At 34.7% G+C, this 14474-nt stretch overlaps 1 protein-coding gene across 1 annotated transcript in view; it reads left to right on the forward strand.

The window, feature by feature from the left end:
• Positions 1–14474, forward strand: part of CEP170 (centrosomal protein 170) — a gene marked incomplete at both ends in the record, with an annotated part of 76772 nt that overhangs the window by 22008 nt on the left and 40290 nt on the right. The window contains one exon of the mRNA XM_084253429.1: positions 6554–6709. Coding sequence (XP_084109555.1) covers positions 6554–6709 — 156 coding nt within the window. The remainder of the gene's footprint in view (positions 1–6553; positions 6710–14474) is intronic.

Genomic DNA, 14474 nt, shown 5'->3' on the forward strand with positions numbered 1-14474 from the left:
TTTATTTTTATATATCTTATATTTTTCCCCTACTGTAATCCCTTCTATCCTCTTGTCCTTTTCTCTGGACCCTCCCTCGTAAAATCAGAACCTCACTATATTTATTAATTATTTAAAATTGTTTTTTATAAGTATTTGTTACTGAGTTGCCTGAGTGCAAATGTCCACTAATTGTTTGTGTCATTCTGATGTCAAAATCAAATGGTTAAATTTCATCCTTTAATATGGCTAAATAGTACTCCATAGTACGGATGTACCACATCTTCTTGATCCAAGCATCTACTGGACAAATTTAGGCTGCTTCCTTATGCTACCTACTGTAAATAATGCTGCTATGAAGATTGTGGAACAAAGGGGCTTTTGTGTTGATAGTTTCATATTCACTGTATATATGCCCAAGAATATATGATTTCTGGGTGATGATGATATTTTGATTTTTAGTTTTTTAAGGAAAATTCAGATTATTTTCCATAATGGTTGCACTATTTTTACATTCCCTAATGCAGTATAATGGAGCCCCTCTTTCTTTCCATATACTCCAGCACTTCTTAGAGGCCTTTTTTAATATGTACCATTCTCACAGACATGACATGGAATTTCATTGTGATTGTAACCTGCATCTCTCTTATTGGAAATGAATATTTTTTCGTATGTCTGTTGACTTTCTCGATAAATTCGTTGGATTTGTCCACATCTGCTGCCCATATGTTTTCTTATTGTGAATTGTGTGGGGTTTTTTTAAAGATTTATTTATTTGTAAATACAAAAACTGGGGTGCAAGTCAGAGGTGCAGGTGGTGAGAGCATTCACCAGAGAGTGGTGAGCAAAACAGGCAGATCTACTGAAATACACTGCTGAGGGGAGCAGCAAGCGAGGCAGGAAAGGTCTGCTGTGCTATGTGGGTTGCTCCCTGGCTGGCCAGGGGTTGAACTTGTGCTGTAGTAGCTGGCAATAGCTTGATAGCACTGTCTTTAACTTAAACCCTGTGCCACCAGGGAAGCCCTGAATTGTGTAGGTTTTTATATATCTTGGATATTAATCCTTTGTCAGGTATATATTGTGTGAATGTTTTCTCCCTTTCATTAAGATGTCTTTTAATCTGATATTCTCTTTTATTTTAAAAATCCCTATTGTTTCTTTTTGGTTTTATTTCCCTTGTCATAAGGGTTGAGTCACAAAAAAATCTTTATTGTTGATGGCATAGAACCTATCACCAGTGTTTTCTTCTATTTATTTTATTGTTGTAGATATTATATGTACATCTTTAATCGATTTGGAGGTCTGTGTGTGTGTGTGTGTGTGTGTTTGTGTTTAGTCAGTGATTCAACTTCATTCTTTTATGTGTAACTTTCCAATTTTCCCATCACCAGTTATTAGAGATTGTCTTTTATCCATTGTATCGTGATAGCTTCTTTATCATAGATTGGGTACTGATAAATTTTGGTGTAGTCCTTAGGTTTTTCTGTATATAACATCATATCATCTGTAAATAGTGATAATTACACTTCTTATCTGACTTGTATTCCCTTTATTTTTCTGTACTTGTCTGATAGCACTGACCAAAACCTCTAATACTAAGTTAAACTGAAGAGGTAACAGTGGGCATCCTTGTGTTGACCCTGACCTAAAGGGGAAAGCTTTCTGTTTTTTACCATGAGGTATAATATTGGTTATTGGCTTATGGTGTATAGGGGCTATATTATATTAAAGGTGAATTCCTTCCATTTTTATCTTATAGTTTTATAAATGAATTTTATCAAATGCTTTTTCTGTATCTGTGGATACTATCATAATTTTATCTTTATGTTTGTTCATATATTTCATTGATTTCTTTACATATATTAAAGCATCTTTACATCCCTGGAATAATTCCCACTTGATCTTGATGTATAATCCTTGTGATATACTGTTGAATTCAATTTGCTAGTATTTTGTTGAAGATTTTGCATTAATGTTCAACAGGGATATTTATGATTTTTTTTTTCTTCAAATGTCTATCAGTTTCAGTATTAGGGTTTGTCATTATAAATTGTATTTGAGAGTTTCTTTATTCTTGTATTTTTAAAAATAATTTGAGTAATATAGACATTATTAAGCTGTCTGGTACTGGACTTTCTTTTTTTTTTTTAAGATTTATTTATTTGTTTGTTTGTTTGTTTATTTATTTATATAAGCACTGGGTAGTCAGAAGCACGGGAGGGCGAGAGAACTCACCAGAGTCAGAGCAGGGAGCAGAGCAGGCAGAAGGACTGAAGTACACTGCGGAGGGGAGCAGCGGGCGGCAGGAGAGGTCTGCGTGCCATGGACTTTCATTTTTGAGAAGATTTTTTTAATTGCTGCTTTAATTTCGATGATTGTGATTGTTTTGTTCAGCTCAACTGTTTCTTCTTGGGTTAGTCCTGGTAGACTTTATTGATCTAGAAATTAGTTTCTTCAGGGTTATCAATTTATTGCATATTACCATTCATAGTAATCTCTTATTATCCTTTGTATTTCTGTGCTGTCATTATTTGTCATTGTTCACTTGTGATTCTGTTTATTAATATTTTCTCTTTTAAATATTTTCTTTGTTATCCTAGCTAAAGTTTTGTTTGTTTCTTTCTTTCTTTCTTTTGATTTTTTATTTTAACATTTATCATTTAAAAAAAAAAACACTTAAGACAATATTTGCTTCCCCCCACACCCTCAGATTGAGTCCACATAAAATTTCCTTCCCCAAGGCACCCATGCGTCATCACCACAGTCCTCTGTGCTCCTCTCTCCCTCCCTCTGATCCCTCTCCCTCCTCCTCCCCTGCAGTATGTCTCTGGTTTATAATTGTGTGTTTTGTACTGTTATTATTTTTTTTATATTGATGTCTTATTTCTTTCCCCTATATTCCTGCTATATGCAAAACCATCCGATATTTTTCTTTTTCCTTCTGGCTTATTTCACTGAGCATAATTCCTTCTAGCTCTATCCACGTTGCTGCGAATGGCATGAGTTTATCTTTTTTAATGCACAGTAGGTAAAAGGAGGACCTGGACAGTAGTGCATCAAAGTATCAAAGCCAGGGAGCATCAGGGATTCAAATATCCTTCTTTGCTTTGTGTACCAGAGCTGTGTGGTGGCCATCTATAGTGAGCCCCTCCTGTAGGCCAGCTCCTTGGTCTTACTGCCTCTTATAGTCTTATATGCACTTCCATATCAAGGCTGTCTTTATGCACTAGATGCAGTGCTGGGCAAGGATTTTAGTTGATATGAGGTCACAGGCCAGAAGTTGTTTTTTCTAATATAAAACCTAGGGGTATTTGCACCTGTTGTTAACAGGTGCTTGAGCTCTAGTTTATGGAAGGGTTCATTCCATATTTTGGTTTTATTCCTGTAGCAAGGGGTGGTTGGTGTTTTGAATATGTCCCCTTGGCTTTCAGCAGTAACCTCTTCTATAGAGACATAGATGTTCTGACCTATTTCTCCTTGCTGGTTCAGGCTCCAGCTATTCTATATTAAGAGCCTTAGTTTAGGGCCCCCCCAGTGGCACAGCGGTTGAGCACTGGGTTGCAAAGCTGCCCGCAGCGTCTGCAGCGCTGGTTCGATCCCCAGCTGCCGGGCGAGGGTCCCACATGGCGCGCAGACCTCTCCTGCCGCCCTCTGCTCCCCTCAGCATTGTATTGCGTCAGTCTGCCTGCTCTGCTCTCCACTCTGACTCTGGTGAATTCTGTCACCCTCCCGTGCTTCTGACTGTACCCAGTGCTTGTATAAATAAATAAATAAATCTTTAAAAAAATAAAAATAAAAAATAAAGTCAGTAATCCTTTCTCTGCACTGTTACACCTATAGCTCTCCAGCAGTGCACCCTTATCCTGGATGCCAATTCTACACACTCCCTTATCTGTTGCAGTGGCAGATCTTTAGTCCCTGGTGTTGTCTTGTGTCCCTTAATCAACAAGTGTGGGGAGTTCTGAACAGCAGTTGCTTTTGCCTTTTATGGGTTTTACTGCCCCTATGTCACTATGAACATTTAAAGGTTTTCCTACACTTTTTCATTGCACCTTTGCTGCTAGTGTGTGCTGTTATTGTCTGTTTTTCCCTTGGTGGGGGGAGGGTTGGATTTGTTCACAGCACTCTAGCTGTGCGTATATAGAGGAAGTGAACACAATGTCTTTACTCCGCCACCATCTTGCCAGATTCCTCTTTTTAATTTCTCTAAATTCAAATTTAAAATCTGATTCTTACAGAAATTTTGTTTAACTGCAGAGTTAGTACTCTGGCATGGGTCAGGTGACATTCTCCTTTTTCATTAGTTCCTATGTTAGACTTAAGCTCCGTTAGAGTCAGAGCTTAGTTATGTATTTCTTTTTAAATCACCATTGTTGACTGGTCCAGTAGCTTGCAAATAGTAATTATCATACCCTATACCATACCATTATCTGAATAAGAGATCCTGATTTTTGTGTTTGCTCTATTATATTTGAGCCCAGATCACAGTGGGGAAGAAAAGAGAATCATGAGTCTGCTTTAACATAGTGCATTTTAAATATCTTGTGCCATCTAATAGAAACGACAGACAGATGGGCACCGGTCTTAAGTTGGAAATTGAAGTGAAACCTTGAAATAAGGTGAAATAAGCAAGGGACAAAATCTAAAACGAAAACAGAAAAATCTAGCAAACTTTGTCCCTGATCTGTAGATCTCTCAAGTTGTTTCCAGCCATTAGATGGAAATTTCTTTAGTGTTATTTTTTAAACGCGAAAAGCATAATAGCTTAAAGTGCATAAGAGTATAAGCTCTTTATGCCCTCTTTGTTTTCACATGAATGTTGTCCAAATGGATGTTTTTGTACCTAGTCACAAAAGTGATGATATGGATTTAAAGGTAAGCTAGTTGTTGCTATTACTAAATTTACAGAGAGGTAACAGAAAGTACAGGTATGGATTTGAAGGCTCTCCCCCCCCCATATAATAATGCTTCACACCTTATCACTTTTATGGGCGATAAGATTGTTACTTCTCTGCCATGTATTTGAGCTATCTATAATGCTTTAATGTGTAGAAAGTCTTTTGAGTACGCTATATAACTTCAGTTCCCCTTCCCCAAAAGCAGTAGGTCTTTTGTGTGCATGTCTTTTGTTGTTATTTCAAAGTAGTGTCAGAAGTGACTTGGAGAAATTTGTTATATTTTATTTGAAAAACTGCTAGTTCTTAGATGTTTGAGGAAATCAAACTTTGGAAATACATTATGCATATAAATTAAAATGAAATAATGCCAAATGCAAAAATCTTTTAAGGTAATAATTAAATTAACATACCATAGAGAAACAACTTGCAAATAATCACTTGGCTGTTTTCAACTTATACTTCCAAACCAGTTAAATTTTTTTCTGATAATTATAAAATCAAGCAAATAAGCTTTGATAGATTTGGAGGTCAGTGACTTGAGTTAGAAATAATTCCTGTGATAATTTGAACATTGAGTTAAACAGAATTAAAATCATAATTCTAGTTATATTTGAATTAAATTGTAAACAATAAGGCTATCTAGTGGTTAATTTTCCAAGTTTTAATGATTTGAAAATAGCATGAATGCTTTACTGATGAGAACTTCAGAGGTCATCAGGTAGTGTTCTACTCTAGGATCATTTAAAAGTTTTCTAGAAAATAGTTTAACTTAAGGTATTTTTCCCTTTTTATAGAAAACGAAGACTCACGATCCTTTCTACAAAGTGCTAATTTGTACACATAGTATTTACTTGATAATAATTATTACATCCACAACTAATACCTATAAAAACTAAGCATTGAAAACAGAGACTTAATAGTAAAGTGGAATGTCAAAATTTATGTAGTTACAACCTTTCTGTAATTTGGTGCAACAATCAGGGCCTATTATATACTAGGAAAAAAGTAAGACTCAGGACCTGTCCTTAAAGGTATATGATTGTTGGTCTTTCTATTTAGAATATTTCAGAATATAGACCGTACACAACCTGGATACTGAAAATGCTGATATGTATAAGTAGACCCAGGAACTACATTTCCAGCAAAGGCCTTTGTATGGTTTTTAAGCAAATGAACTTAGAGAATTAGGCTATACCATTTACAAAGATTATACAATGATATCTCTTATTTGGAACCTTAGAAATTACTGTGTGTAAATTTAACTCACGTAAATATTGAACATTTGTTAGGGAAGGACCACAAAATCAGGCATATTTTTACAGTTCAACTGAAAAATAACAACAGAGACAAAAAAGAGAAACTGAACTGGTGCTCTACTTTATTATAATGTTTAACATCATAAATATCTTTTAATGAATGTTATATCCTGAATATTTCTTATTTTTTATCAAAGAGTGCATTTAGTAAATATTTGAAAAGGATAGTTACACTTGCATAAGCTTCCACTGCCTAATTTTTCTCTCTAGCATATTATACCAGTTGGATGTAACCTTGTCATTAAAGTTATCCTCATTATTGAAATTACCTATTTAAATTAATTTAGAATATTTTTATTTGCCTCTAAAGTTGCTGATGGTTATCAAGTTTTCATTTATAAAATAATTTTCTCCTCCTAGGTATTTGGAGTAGATGACAATCAGGATTATAATAGACCTATTATCAATGAAAAACATAAAGATCTGATAAAAGATTGGACTCTCAATTCTGCTACAGAAGGAATGGAAGGAAGAAAATCACTGACTATATCTGGATTTCACAGTTTAGAGGTATATGTCTCTTCTGCATACTTAATTTATTATGCACAAAATGTAAATTTTTATAAATTGTAATTAAGTAATATATTACCTTGTAAAATACTTCTAAAAACTAAATTTTTATTATCTTTCTTGTAAAAGCCTAAAGGAGTTTTGCCATACTTCCAATTCAGGTTTTGATTTTTTTAAATTAATACTCTTTTGTCAGTAAGGGGAAATGTGAAATTTCAAATAGGCAATTAATGAGCTCTAATTGTTCACTGCTCTAATTGGCATTACAAGATAAAGCAAAAAATATATAAGATTATACCTTGTAGCATTTGGGATAGAAAAATTTATCATGCCAGGAAATATAAGCAAGGTTGTACTTGATAAATAAGACTGTATATCTAAAAAATTAACAGTCTAGTACAGCCCAGGATATAATTAGATTAATGTGAAGTTAATGAAGGGGATGGCTTGATGACAGTAGTTTCAGTATCATAATGGTATATAGTAGAACTGGAAACACCTGAATGCAAAGCCTGGAACTGCCAAGTTGAACAAGTACCTTTGAGTTAGTCACTTTTTTTTATTACAATTTTTAGTTAATTTGTCAGTCATTTACATGTCTCTAAACTTTGAGGTTGCATTTTATATTCCTCCATATATACATATGCTTCACTCACATACCAAACTTCCCATGCTAGTGCCCCTATCTCCATCCTTCCCCTACCCCCTTCTCCTTCCACCTATTTCCTCTGGTAACCAGTATATTTTTCACTAAGTCTAAGAATTGTTTTCGCTGTGCTTTGCCAATATATATTTTTTGTGATTTATATTCCACAGATAAATGGAACCATCTGCTCTCTGTCCCTCACTTTCACTTAACATAATCTCTCACACTCTGATTTAGCATAATCACCTCTAGGTCCATCCATTTTGTCCCAAAAGGCACTATTTCTTTTAATAACTGAGTAGTATTCCTCAGTCCTTAGTGTTTTTTTTTTTTTTAATCAGTTTTCTGTCATTGGGCACTTAGATTGTTTCCATGACTTGGCATTTATGGAAATTGCTGATATGAATATAGGTGTACATAAGTCTTTCCATCTTAGTGTTTTGTTATTCTTTTGGTAAATACCTACCAGAGGTGTTGCTAGATCATACTTGTTTGACCTCCTTCCAACATTTGTTTCCACTCTTCTGATACATGCCATTCTCAGAGGGATGAGATTATATTTCATTGTCCTTTCAATTTTCATTTTAAGAAGGGATGTTGAACAATTTTTCGTGTGCCTGTAGATTATCTAATTGTCTTTAGAAAAGTGTCCATTTAGGTCTTTTGATCATTTTTTTATTGGGTTGTTATCTTATTCTTGAAATAAGTACTTTATTTTGAAAATCATCAGAATTGTGATTTGCAAACATCTTCTTCTAGTCTTTAGGTTGCTTTTTGTTTTCATGGTGGATTCTTTTGAGGTACGAAAGTGTTATAGTTTGATGTATTCCCACTTGTTTATTTTTGCTTTTGTTTCGCCTGCCATCGGGGTAAGTCCACAAGTACAGCTTTGTGGTGGATTTCCTGTAGTATATGCTCTATATTTTCTTTTAAATATTTTGTAGTTTCAGTTCTCAAATCCAAATCCTTAATTTATCTTCAATTAATTTTTATATATGGAGTTAAGTGTGTATGTAGTTTCATTATTTTGCTTGGGCTATTCATGTTTACCAATGTCATTTGTTAAAGAGGCTTTCCTTTGTCAAAGATTAACTGTCCACATTTGTTTGGGTTTATCTTGGTGCTTTCTGTCCTAGTCTATCAGTCTTTGTTTTTGTTTTTGTGAATACCATTAATGTTTTGATTATTATTGCTGTGCCCTATCATTTGAAGTCAGTAAGTGTGATACTTTCATTTTTCTTCTTTCTCTCAGGAGTGCTTTGACTATTTAGGAGTTTTTTGATGCCATACAACTTTTATAATTGTTCTGTTTCCTTGAAAAAAGGTATTGGGATTTTGATAAGTATTACACGGAATCTTTAAATTGCTTTAGGTAATATGGCCATTTTAACAGTGTTTCTTTTCCAGTCCTGGAGCAGAGTATATCTTTCCATATCTTTGTATCTTCTTTTATTTGCTTTGGCAGAACCTTAGAGTATTCACTGAGCAGGGCCTTCCCAATATTTCATTCTTTTTTGTGTGATTGTAAATGGGGTTATTTTTCTATTTCTCCATCTTCAAATTCATTGTTTATGTATAGAAATGCAACTAATTTCTGTGTATTGATATTGTATACTGATACTGTACTGTATTCATTTACTATTTTAAGAAATTTTGGTAGAGTTCTTTGGGTTCTCAATGTATAGTATCTTGTCCTCTGAATATTTTATTTATTTTTCAAAGAACCGTTCAACTTTTACTGATCTTTTGGACTTGTTTGTTTTCTATTTTGTTTATTTCTGCTCTAATTTATATTATATCTTTCTAATGATTCTTAGTTTCTTTTGTTGTTCTTTTTTTCCTTTTCCTTCTGCTTAGAGTTGAATTGTTTATTCGAGATTTTCCTCTTCTTTTTTATGATGTGGGCCTATATTTTCTTCCCTTATAGTACTGATTTTAGATTAGAACATGTCATAAATTCTGGTATCTTATTTCTCCATTTTTGTTAGTCTATTGATACTTTTTGGTTTCTTCTTTGACCTGGGAGTTCTTCAGAAATACTTTGTTTAGTCTCTGCATGTTTTGTTTTATGCCAAATGCTTATTGTGGCTAGTGTCTCACTCTATACCCTGGTGATCAGAGAGGATGCTTGATATTTCTATTTTGATTTATTTTCTGAAATGTATTTTGTGTCCCAGCATATGTTCTATTCTTACATATGCTCCATGTGTACTTTGGAAGAATTTGTATTCATTTCTTTGGGGATAGAAGGCTCTGTTAAGTCCTTCTGGTCAGCACTTCACTTAAAACTTTTATTTACTTGTTAATTTTATTCTAGATGATCCAGCCCTTTACGTCAGAAAATAATTGTCTTTGGGCCTCCCCTGGTGGCTCAGCGATTGAGCACTGGGCTGCGAGGCTCTCTGCAGCCTCTGCAGCACCGGTTCAATCCCCGGCCGCCAACGAGGGTCCCACATGGTGCTCAGACCTCTCCTGCCGTCCACTGCTCCCTCAGCAGTGTATTTTGTCAGTCTGTCTGTTCTGCTCCCCGCTCTGGCTCTGGTGAATTCTCTCACCCTCCCGAGCTTCTGACTGTACCCAGTGCTTGTATAAATAAATAAATAAATCTTTTAAAAAAAGAAAAAGAAAAAGAAAATAAATGTCTTTTTGTCAGTGTTGTTTTAAGTCTTTTAATAGTTGCTTTATGTAACTAGGTGACCCTGAATTAGGTACATTGATATTAATGACAGTTATATCTTCTTGATGAATTTACCCTTGATGATTATGTAGTGTTTATCTTTGTCCTTGTTTACCTTTTTTTGGCTCCAGTATGCATCTTGTTTTGTTTTATTTTGGTTTGGTTTTTTTGGTTTTAAATGTGTTTCAGTGTATACACTGTAAACAATATATGGATCACTGAGACTTTTTTACCCAATTTTTCATTCTGTGCCTTTTAATTGGTGAGTTCAGACCATTCACATTTAAGGTGATTATTGATATTTGGGAGTTATTTACTACCATTTTGTATTCTGTTTTGTTTTTTTTGTTTGTTTGTTTGTTTGTTTTTGCCCATTGGTTTCTCTCTTCTTTTTCACTTGCCTTGCTTTCCCTACTGATTCTCTCTGTTTCTTCATTTCTTCTTCATTGTGCCTCTAATCTAGATTTTTGGTTGGTGATTACCACGTGTCTTATACCAAATTTATTATTTCCCAAAAAGTCCCTTATGAGCTGGTGCTTAACTAATTCTCCCTTTTCTTTCTACTCTTTAGTGTTTTGTTGTTGGCTCATAATAGTCATTATTATACTTCCAGTTTTGTTTACCTGTGTCACTTTGCTAGGGGGTTTTGTCTCATATTTTTTCTTTAGCTGAAAAACTCCATTCAGTCTGTCTTGTAGAACAGATCTCTTGGTAAACTCCATTAGTTATCTTTGTCTGGAAAGGCCTTTATTTCACCTTCATATGTGAATGATTGTTTTGCAGAATAGAGTATTATTGGCTGGCAGTTCTTCTCTGTTAGGACTGTGAACACTCATTCTATCTCTTCTTGTTTGGAGGATGACTGGAGTGAAAATCTAATTTGTACTCCTTTGCAAATTATCTTTTTTTCTTTCCGATTGCCTGTAGTATTTTTTCTTTATTTTTGTTTTTGATAATTTAACAATCACGTGCCTTGGTGCAAGTCAATTTACGTTTAGAAATGTTGGTGTCCTTTCTGCTTCTTGTAAATTCTTTCTAATTTCATTCTTTAGGTTCAAGAATTTCTCAGCTATTATTTCTTGAATAGAGTCTTTGCTACCCTCTCTTAACTTTCTGGAATACCCACTATCCTTACTTTTCTTCTTCTAGTTGAGTATGATATTCCTCATAGAGGTTTCTTCTTTTTTCTTGAATATTGTTTGTTCTTTCTTGTTGGGTGATTTGTACATTTGAGTCTTCTATTTCTAAAATTTTGTCTTTGTCTATTTTAATTTTATTTACAGTGCCTTTTATATTTGTCTTTATTTCATTCAGTCTCCTTTTGTGTTCTTTCATATCTTTAGTCTCATATCTTTAGCGAAGAACTCTTTTTGTTCCTGGATCTCTTTTCTTTTCTGATATCTTGTGCCTGCCTATCTGCCTTTCACTGACCTTCCAATAAATAATTCATTTAGCATTTTTAATATTGTTGTTTTAATGTCTTTGCTAGGTTATCAGTTTCTGTGTACTTTATATGTCATCTTATTTTTTCATCTTTTTTTCAGATGTTCTTTTTTTCCCTGGCACTTGTGTCACCTTATTTGCTTTTTTTGTAATTGGGGTGCTACAGGCTTTTTGTTTGTTTCTATTCTTTGTTTGCCATAGTACAAGGTGGGGACAGATGTGGAGACTGGAGCTTAAATACTCAGTTTTGTTGAGGAGGGAGAGTGGCTACATGCTAGTAGATCACCTCTGCCTCCCCTCTTCTTTCTCCAAAGCAACCTCTGCTCAGTGCTTCAGTTATCAAACTTCTTGCTCAAACTTCTTGCTGTCCCATTGCATGGTAGATCCTTTTGACCAAGCTTATGTCTTCTGGCAAGGAGGGCTGGGCATGGTCCACAGGGCTCAAGCTTTTAGACTTAGTTTGCCATTTACTGTCAACCACCATCACTGTGTATGTGAGGGATCTGGCCTGCAAGCCCTGCCACTTGCCCCTTTGATTTTTTTCCCAAAGGGAGTGGTGATATTTTCCTCTTCTGTTAGAATTGTGACCAAGCCCTGCAAGACTCCTCCTGTAATCTCTTTCTTTTCTTTCTGCTAGGAGGGAGTGGGAGGAACTTTCTTGCACCAGTGTATAACCCCAGTGATTGGGCTGCTCCTGTGCTCACAGGTGTCCCACTGGTGAAATTCATCATGCCCCATGGCCATCTCTGAGCCTGCTCTGTGGGCTGGTGTATCTACTTTCCCCATTACCTCCTTCCCCTCCTTCCCTGCAGAAGCCAGCAACCTTGGTATTAGTCTTCTGTGGGAAAGTCAAGCAACAAATTAATCTTCCTTTGAGCAAATAGTATTTTTATTTTATAGTTGTTTTTTAGGGGTGAAGGTAATCCAAACCTTCCTACTTTGGCCATGTTGTGAGTGGAGTCACTTCAATCCATATTCTTATCTTCAGTTTTCTCAGATATACAAATAGTATTTTGATATAATCCATTTATGAGGAGACTTTTATAAAGTATGTAAAAGCACCCTATGTAGTAATTGTCTGAGATTTATGTACTCAATAATTATTTATATGAAAAGATAATATAATTCATTGGCCACTGATATGCCAAAAATAAATGTAAAAAATAAGTATTAATTATAATTTATTCAGATAAGAGCTCTCATTTTTAAAAATATCTATTTATTTATGCATACAAGAGCTGGGGTACAGGCCAGAGACACGGGGGGTGAGAGGATTCACCAGAGACAGAGTGGGAAACAGAACAGGCAGGCTGACTGAAACACATTGCTGAGGGGAGCAGCGGGCGAGACAGGAGAGGTCTGTTTTGCCATATGGGTTGCTCCCTGGCTGGCTGGGAATTGAACTCGTGCTGCAGAGGCTTCGGATTGCTTCATAGTGTGGTGCTTAACCCCTTGTGCCACCTGGGAGGCCCTAAGAGCTCTCATTTAATGGAAGTTTTCTGTGTGCCATTTTACAGATGAGGAAACTTAAGTTAATGTAAAGGTTAACTTGGCCAAGGTCCTAAACTATGACTTGTTTAGCCAGAATTTGAACCATAATAAGCGACCTTGATTTCTTAAGTGAGTCTCTTGTCATTATATTGTACTGCCTCCCATGAAAAAAGTTAATTTAAAATATACAAATAGTAAATAAGTATGAAATGTTTAATAAAATCTTAAGATATTAAATAAAGCCAAATATAAATAATATGTTAACACTTGCATGACATTTAAATCAAATATTTTTACATACAGGTAAATACATCTATATATTTGTTTATTAATTTTAAAGTTGCCCCATTATGTTTTTTTCCTGAAAACAATTATTGCATTGTAGTCTTCCTTTTATCTCCTTGTTTATATCTGGTTTCTAATACTTAATTTTCATATTAAAAACAAGTGATACTTATTTTAGGCAATATTTTGGTATTCTGTTTAATGTAGAATGGTCATGGTAAAGGTGAACTTACCAGACTACCTCCTCTCTTTATACCATATATGCATGTCAAGTAAAAGGCCAGTATATACCTGCCTTTAAAGAAGTCACCTTAAACAGATCTTTAGAACAATCTTCAGAGATTGGTTCTACATAATTGTGTGTCAATGTAAACCACTCTGTTGGTATTCCTACCATGGTATGGATGCTTAGAAATGTGGGCAGCTACCATAAAATCTTGAATAGAAAATCCAGGATTCAACAGGTTTTGGTGTCTTTAAGCTTCACTGTGTGTACCTCATTATGTACAAGTACTACTTTAACCTATCTTTCTTGAAATAATATAACTTATAGTGTGTATCAAACATTTATTCATAATCTAGCTTGTCATCATTCCTACAGTAAATCTGACACTTAAAAATTGTTTTGAACCTGAAAAATATGATTGTGAATTGTGGCTAAAAAATAGGATGTGGAGTGGGAAAACAGGGGACACAATGGAATATGCTGGACAGCTGAGGATACGTTGGTAGTGGGTGTGGTATTGTGACATGTATCTGAAGAAGTGTGATATGCCTTTGATTCATATACAATGAAATAACCACTATAATTCAATTAAAATAATAAGTAAATAAATTTTAAAAATTGTTTTGAATAATTCAAATAAATTTTTGTTCATTTGCTTTCCATTCCTTTCTAATAGTTGTTTCAAATTCAATATTAAGCCTTGCTTAGATTTTTAGTGAGGAAACAATTTTTTCTATAGTCCCTAGATCTTCCATATTAAATGCCTAGATTACTCGTGGGGGGTCTTAAGAAATACCAATATATGTCCGTAAGTCTATGGAACATCATAACTTAAATTCCATTTCATACTTCGCTGTAAGGGTTCAAAGAACATAGATCTAAATATGGGTAGGTGTAGTCTCAGACTGTTTAGAGAAAATATCTTAAAGATGGAGTGATTTCTAGCTCCTGGAAATAGTAAGGTATTAAAGAAAGAAGTCGAAAATTATGGGTTTATTTTTGA

Source organism: Talpa europaea (genome assembly GCF_964194135.1).
Source record: "Talpa europaea genome assembly, chromosome: 14".
Lineage (NCBI taxonomy): Eukaryota > Metazoa > Chordata > Mammalia > Eulipotyphla > Talpidae > Talpa > Talpa europaea.